General features: G+C 35.1%; 1 protein-coding gene across 1 annotated transcript; it reads left to right on the top strand.

The window, feature by feature from the left end:
- Nucleotides 1-311: 311 nt before the first annotated feature.
- On the top strand, nucleotides 312-7,972 carry CD69 (CD69 molecule). The gene is made up of 5 exons (XM_029955646.1): nucleotides 312-465; nucleotides 4,714-4,836; nucleotides 5,808-6,001; nucleotides 6,355-6,458; nucleotides 7,517-7,972. Exons 1-5 carry the CDS (start codon nucleotides 402-404, stop codon nucleotides 7,623-7,625), a joined length of 594 nt encoding a protein of 197 aa, XP_029811506.1. The 5' UTR covers nucleotides 312-401; the 3' UTR covers nucleotides 7,626-7,972.
- Nucleotides 7,973-8,574: the final 602 nt, after the last annotated feature.

Raw genomic sequence — 8,574 nt, forward strand, 5'->3', positions numbered from 1 at the left:
GAATCCTTAAGTGTTCTGTCTTTACTTAAATATGCCATCTCCTAAACTATTTGTGTTTTTTACAAATCCAAAGAAGTACGTCTCAGATTCTGGAACAATCCCGCTTGTCTCTTCATGCTACACCTACAGTTGTGAGAAAGCACATTTCAGATAACAGGGAAAACCCGCAGCTCACCACCACAACACAGTGTAAATTGTCTGGGTCGCTGGAGCATAAATTAAAGAGAACTGATGTAGTTGAGCGGTTAGGAGGCAAGAGGAAGGGGGCGGAGCCAATGTAACTGAATATAAATGCTGAGATACCTCACAGACTCAGGGACAGAACAAGAGCCCCAGCAGAGACTTTTGTTGTAGATTTGGCTTGACCTGGGATTTCCCAGGGAATCTTGACTAGAAGAAATATGAATTCTGAAGATTGCTCCGTAACAGAGAACAGCTCCTTGCATCTGGAGAGAGGACAAAAAAGTAAGTCAGACCTTATTTGTTATATACTGTTAACAAAACTCCCTTTCTCTCTCTGTCTCTCTCACACACATCTATCATCTATCTATCTATCTATCTATCTATCTATCTATCTATCTATCCATCTATCGCTATCATATATCTACTTATCTATCACCTATCTTACATATTACAATACTTTTTTAAAAAATGAGCCTTTGTCTTCAGAAAAACATTTTGCTTCTGTCCAGGTAAAGAATATGGGAACAAGTAATTATTTCTCTTTCTCTGTCTACCTGAAATATGAGAGGAAACCACAAAGGTGGATTTCAGAAGACTTTTGAAGATCTGTTTCTTTGTTTCAATTTATGTCATAGCAATTCTTCACCTTTAACTGGAAAATTCCCTGCACTGGCCCAGTGCATTCCCCACCTCTACACACTTCAGGAAGCACTACTCTCTTTATAAAAGTTTTGTATTCCACATAAACAATTACATTCTTTATTGTCTTCACCTGTGTCTGTGTAGGCTTTCTGTTCTCATGACAGCATCCTCTAGCTGGGAATTAAGATTTCTACCCTTTGAGAAAATAGTGGTTCTCACAACCTAACATTTATCAGGTCCAGTGGTAGTTTCTTAGGAGAATGTCATGAAAAATTCTTGAAAGGGAAATCTTCTGGTTCTGTACCCTTCATGGAACTCTTGCTCTGTTTTATCATTCTGTGTCACCCTTCTAATTGCTGGCTTCAGATTCAACATGAGTCACACATGTGACTTTCTTTTGTTTTTCATCTAAATACATCAAAATATGATTATCGTAGCTGTTTACTTTTCTCTTCTTCTCTTTGCCTATTCTGTCCACAGACTTATTCTAGTTCCTGTTACCAGAATGCTCCCATTTTTTCCCCATAAAGTGTTTCTGTGAGGCTTTTTTGATTTTTCAAAACTTATCCTTTTTCCTTTCCAATTAATGAGGTGCCACAAAACTTACTTTTAAACAAGGTTATCTGTTAATAAAGGGGTGTCTTATGAACAGCAGAGCTAAAGAGTATGAAGAAAGGGATTTTTTTCTTGGCCTGTGTCTGCCAGACTGGTGTATGTTAGGAAGACACCAATCATTTCTGATAAACCCATCTTTCACCAAGAATACAAATCAAGTGTGTAAAACAAGTGCAAGCCACAGAGATTCCTGGTAGCTGAACAACCATAAATTTATGGTCCAGTTGAGCTGTTGAAAAGAAATAATGCAATAATAACAAAATTTTTCCATCAGTAGAGAGCATAGTTGAACAAGGAAGGACCTAGTTCAGGAATCCTCAACTGTTTCTGAGTTCTCCAATTTTCTGTTGAATATTTAGTTTATGTTGCTCTTGTAGTTGATTTATTACTATGAACAAACATTGGGCATCACCTTTGGGTGGACTCGGTATGTAATTATGGATTTATTTTCAATTTCTTCATTAATGAGCAAGGCCTATAATCAGAGAGGAAGTATCCTGTAGGGGGAGTGTTTTGTTACCTAGGTGATTAATCAAACTGTGAGTAACAATAGCCTTCACTAATGGAGAAATGTATAGTCTGAGAATCATCTTCGTAGTTTGCCCACTGGATAAGCCAATAGACCAAGCCAGGCTCTGAGTCCAGGAGCTAGATGGATGAGTTAGTGTTGGCAGAGGAACCAGAACTCTTGCTGCATTGAGTCTGAACAGCATGATTGACTCTCACACAGGGAGAAGTGAAACTAGACAGACAGTTCTGAACTTGCTACCCTACCGACCATGGGCTGCTTCCAGTGATAGCTGTATGCTGGTGAAAAAAAGGGAAGATTTGCTTTGAAAAGCTGAGAGAAATAGAGTTAGATGGGAGTGAAATAAAGGCTTCTGTTGCAAAACCCCAGTGCAGACCTATGCTGGGAAAAGACAATCCCCAGAAGCAAAAGCTGATGTTGATAATCAGGAAACAATGAAAGAAAGCACTTCTCTGCTCAGTTTCACTTCAGAGACAGGTTTTTAGGAAAAGAAATACAAGAACTTCAAGATATGTGCTCTTTTAGTTTCCTTTTAATTATGGAAATCATAGACATTGAAAGACAAGATCTGTTTGAATTTGACGCTACTTTGCATGGTAAGTTCTAGTATCATTCAAGTGGTTATTTTACATTTCAGTTTTTGAGAATGTAATAGGGAACTATATATTTCTTGGGAGACTAAATTTTAAAAACCCTAAGAGGTCATTCTAGCAAAAATCAAGTTCAGTCACAAAATCTGGTCACAAAATCTTCTCTCCTTCTTAGATTACTTACTTATATTCTAAGACAGATATTTTCTAAAAATGTTTAAGAATCATCATTCACATCATACTCCGATTCCACAAAAATATTTCTTACTGGTGAAATCAAATCAAAAATTTACTTTGTTTCAGCATTATACAGAAGGTACATGAAAAAAATGAACTCTCACCTAATATTTGCTGTAAAATACTGTCATATTTCCTCAATTATCTTCTCTTGAAAAATTCAAATATTTTGCTCTTCAGGTAAATATCATTCTTAATTGAGGTATAATTTACATACAGTGGATACACAAGTCACATGTATGTAATTTAATGAGTTATATAGTAACTCCAGTTAACATTTGAACTTTTATATCACCCTAGAAAGTTCCTCTGTGTTTCTTTCCAGTAAAATTACTTTTTCCACACACATAAAAACAATTACTGTTCTGATTTCTGTTACCAGAGTCTAATTCAACTGCTCTTTTGAGTATAGGTAACACATAATGTTACATTATTTTCAGATGTACAACATAATAATTCTATATCCCTTTATGTTATGTTATGCTCGCCATAGTGTAGGACCCTCTGACAGACCACCATGCTATTACACTACCGCTGATTATATGTCCTATGCTGTGGCTTTCATTCTCGTGACTTATCCATCCACTACCAGAAGCTTATATCTCCCACTCTCCTTCACCCATTTTGCCCATCCCCTCATTCTCATCCCCTCTGGCAATTTTCATTTTGTTCTCTGTATTTATAGGTCTCATTATGTTTTCTGTTGTTTCCTTCATTTGTTTTGCTTTTTAGATTCCCTACATAAGTGAAATCATATGGTATTTGTCTTTCTCAGTCTGACTTATTTCACTTATAGTTCAGCTGTCCTTGAATAATCTGATGGTATATAGCCTTGAATGTCATATAAGTGGAAATCTATCGTATTTTGTAGTTGCATTTTTTCACTCAACATTTTTTGAGATTCATGCATTTTGTTGCATTGATTGGTTTTTCTTATTGCTGAGTAGAATTCAGATATACCATAGCTTGTTTATCCATATTCCTATGATAAATATGTGGATTCTCTCTAAGATTTGGCTCTTAAGAATAAAGCTGCTATGAGCATTCTTGTTTTGTACAAGTCAAATTCTGAATCAGAGGGCAGGGATATATTTCATTGTATAAAAAACAGTTTTCCAAATGATCTTTTCATTTTACACCCCAATCAGTAATATATGAAAATTTCCATTGCTTCACGTCTATATAGACTTCAACAAAAAGTACCATCAGTCTTTTTCTTAATTTTCAGTCTTGCTAGTTGTAGATATTTATATATCAATCCCATATTTTTTATTCATTACCTATATTTATTGCATTTTTGCATTTATGTCATCTTTTTAAATGTTTTATATTTATTTTTTGAGAGAGAAATAGAGAGAGAGAGCACACACAAGTGACCAGGGAAGGGACAGAGAGAGGGGGAGACACAGAATCCAAAGCAGGCTCAAGGCTGTCAGCACAGAGCCTGACATGGGGCTCAAACCCGTGAACCACAAGATCATTACCTGAGCTGAAGTTGGTCACTTAATTGACTGAGCCACCCAGGTGCCCCTATGTCATCTTTCTTAAACAGGAATAACAGAGAGGTTAAGGGATTGTGCTCAGGATGTCCTTTTTATATGTCTATGAGGATAATCAGATATTTAATAAATGTTCTTGTGATGCAAGCAATAAAATTAACATATACTTGGGATTATTTTAGGTACTAAGGGGACATATTAGGCAGATATTTTATGATCTCATTATTATTTCTGGATTGTTTCACTTCTAGTCAAAAAGAAACTGTCCAAAGTCACTCAAAATTGGGGGGAAATTAATTTATAAATTTCATCTAAGAAGATAAGGGGCATTAAAATGTAAATGCCTCAGGAAATTACCAAATGTTCCTCTCTTACTTAGACAGCTGACCTGAGTTGATCATGAACTTTCTCTCTGCAGATGCCACTGCCAACCCTCAGTTTGCAACACAGCATGAAGGGTCCCTTCAAGTTCCTATCCCATGTGCTGTAGTGAATGTGGTCCTCATCACCTTCTTAATCATTACTCTAATAGCCTTGTCAGGTGGGTGAACTTCATGAATTCATTCTGTTGTCACCATTTCTGTCCGGCTGAAATCAACAGGGATTACTTAGGTTAATTAATTTGAAATTCTGATTAATTTAGAATCACTCTCTTTCTTATACATGGCTGATTTTTTTGAAAGTACCAAATATAACCTTATATTCCTTAAATAATCAATGCAATGCATTCTAAATTGCCTAGAACTTTTTAAGAAATACTAAATGTGTCTATGATTTAAAAATTGTTGTGGGAGAAAATTACACGAGCAGATTTTTAAATCTGGAATGAAAGGAACTGATTTAGATTCTACCTAATTAGACATTTAGTTGGGGGAAAATATGGGCCTTGCTTTCATTGTTGATAGAAAAAAAATAATATCTAAGTCATAGAACTGACCAGTCTTTTGTCTTTTCTCCCAAAGGCCTCAGAATGGTGGTTATGTATAATTAACAAAATATATCTAGAATCTCCCAAAAAAATCCATTGTGATATGGTATTCATAACATAGCAATAACAAGATATATTTTTGTCTTTTACAAATATGAAATTTTACAATTTTATGAATCGCCAGTCATAGTTCTTTCTATATTCTGAATTATTTCCCTGCAAATTATTCTCTCCTCCATCTCCCAATATAGTGTTCCATCGACTGCATTGGAATTTATAATGAATGCCCTTTACCCTTTCTACTCCAAAGACTATTTACAGAATTTTTCTATTTTCCTGCCCCTTTCTGAGATTATGGCTCAGGGGACACCCTCTTATTTTTTATATCCTGACAATGATGATTAGGCACACCAGGAAGTTAGATAAGGTGAGAACCTACCTTCTTGCTCTTCTCAGAATTCATTTCTTGCCTCTCATCCTTAACATTGTCACCTAGCACAGCGCAGCATCTCCTGAACTAGTTTTGCATACTGTGGGTGTTTAGTTTCTTTTATTACTAAAACAAACCATTTTTCTGTTCACAGTTGGTCAATACAATTGTCCAGAAAAGTATACATCCACAAAAAACAGACATGATTCTTCATGCTCAGATGATTGGATTGTATACCAGAAGAAATGCTACTTTGTTTCCACTGTAACAAGGAACTGGAAGTTGGCCCAAAACTTTTGCTCTGAACACAGTGCTACTCTTGCATTCATTGATTCTGAAAGGGACATGGTAAGATGCAAAACAATTTCATAAATATTTGCTATTTTTAATAGAGATAATCAGTGATTTCTCTGTGTCCATGTAAGTGAAGACATTGTACCTATCTCCCTTGTAGGGAAATTTTGTTACAGAAAGTCATGTGATCAGCCTCAGGTCATAATCAGGGTTCAATTTAATCTTGTAAATTTGATCTGATTACTTAGCTTCAAAGGGCAAAAGTCCAAATGAGCTGGTCCTAAATAGAGCTAATAAGTGGGCAGCTTCGCCATCATGCCTTGAATTGCAGCTTTTGAGAAATGGAACTTATTATCTACTTACCAGAGGAGTTGTTTACCACATGACTTCTTTGTGCTTTCTTCAAGATCTTTTTAAAACGATATGTGGGTAGAGCCGAACATTGGATTGGGCTGAAAAATGAAGATGGTCGGACATGGAAATGGTCAGATGGCAAAGTATTTAATAACTCGTAAGTTTTAAGATGCTTCTTTATACTCCCTGGAATGACAAATCAGGGAGACCATTTTCCTTTCAAATCACTGTTGTATATGAAGGTTGGATGATAAGCAGACTTTTATCAATCTGCTTTGTATGCTTATATTCTTTCAAATTCTCTAAAGAACTGTTTTAATATTGCCATTTTTCTCTTTTTATCTACTTGGAAATCATACAATAAATGCTTTTAGTAATTTTATCTCAGCAAACTTCAGTGTGCACAGCAGATCCAGAAGTTTTCCAAGAATAATTATCATGATGCAAAAAGAAAAAATATCTAACATTTCCAGTCTGTATATATTTTCCTGATAAACTGGGTTTTTTTAAAGAAAAGAATTCCCTTTTACCCTCTGCCAATTCTCATCCCCACTGAGATAAAGAACAATATTTCTAATCACAAATTAGAACCCTCTGTGAACCTGAGAGAAAACTTGCCCCAGAATGAAAGATAATTGACTAATTTTATGACCTGTAATTAATGTACACTTTAAAATTTGAGGGACATTTTATAGGTTTAGTGTTCATCTTTTCATCTGAAAACTCAGAATTGAATAAATCACTAGCTATCTAAGTAGTTTTATGATAATTACTGATATGGAGAATAAATTTAAATCTCTAGAAAAAGAATTCTTAAGATGTGCCCTATGGGACTATACATGCAGATGGGCTTCAAGGGCCATAACGCCCCTAACATTATATGCATGAGTGGTCAATGTGTATACTTTCTGGGCATTCTTTCTTCAGGGATTTGTTAATTCAGAAACAGTCAAGAATCGCCCCTCTGGTGGTATGCCAACCGAATACATGGACCTCTTTACTCCTTTCCCTGCACCTTCCCTCCACATGCTCTTTCTTCCAATTTCTGTCTACTGTCTCTACAAATTAGTTTATGGTCAACTTGACCAGCTGACTTGCTTCATGAGCTCCTACCAAGAAAAAAAATCTCAGACTACCATCACAAAGTTCATTCTCCTGTAACTGAATCGAAATAATGAATCTAAAATAATTCTAACTTTCTTTATTGTTGGACAGGTTCAACCTTACAGGATCTGAGAACTGTGCATTTCTGAATAGTACAGAGGTCAGCAGCACAGAATGTGAAAATAACTTATACTGGATATGTAGTAAACCCTTCAAATAATGAGGAAACATATTTGCTTACAGACTATTATGACATGGAACTCAAGGAAATTCATGGTAATGGATGCTGCTTTATGGTCAGACATTTTCCATAAAGACTTTGGGGAAAAAATCCAACTTCGTATTATTTTGGAAATCTTCTTCCAAATGAAACTATGAAAAAAAGGAAGAGAGATTCCAGGAATATCTAAATAGTGGAATACTCCTACCATGAGCTGAAAAAACACAGGTTGACTGATCATTACATCCAAAAATGAGAATGACTTTTAAACTTTATGGATGCACTTTATATTTTAAAATTCAGAAATAATAAAATAACTAGGCTTAGAATTATTATTTATTGTTGAATGACTACCCAAACTGAGTGTGCTTCTTGTGTTTGCACTGTTTGGACATGGTGGAAGGTGGTTTTAAAAACCAAATCTCAACATAAGAAATTTTAACTTGTAGTGCAGACATTTAGTCTAAATGCATTTTTTTTAAAAATCAGAGAACATTTATAAGTGGACAAATGCTTGTGAAACTAAGCTTTGTAATATTTTTCTCTTGTTAGAGAAGTTTGCCAAGTTACTTTGTCATTTTCCTCCCCAAAGAGTGGGATGATCATGTATTTATATCGTTTGTTTGTTTTTTACTTCCTTTATGTAACTCATCTTTTCCAATGGTACATAATTCGTTCTCTTAAAAATCTTACATGCATCATTTTGTGGAGACACAGACAAAAAGCAAAGAATATGATGAATATTTGTGAAACAGACAAAAGCATTGGAAAGTGTACAATATGTGATGCGGTAAATTCCTATCAGGAAAAAGTCTGTTTTCTTCAAACCTGGAATAGTAATAGTCTTATCTGACTATAAGTTTGTACCTTTCCTAATCAGTTCTATCATGTGCAGTGCTTCATATGAAGTATTTTTCTGTTTTTATTTTTTAAAAATATAATTTATTGT

Source organism: Suricata suricatta, chromosome 10 (genome assembly GCF_006229205.1).
Source record: "Suricata suricatta isolate VVHF042 chromosome 10, meerkat_22Aug2017_6uvM2_HiC, whole genome shotgun sequence".
Taxonomy (NCBI): domain Eukaryota; kingdom Metazoa; phylum Chordata; class Mammalia; order Carnivora; family Herpestidae; genus Suricata; species Suricata suricatta.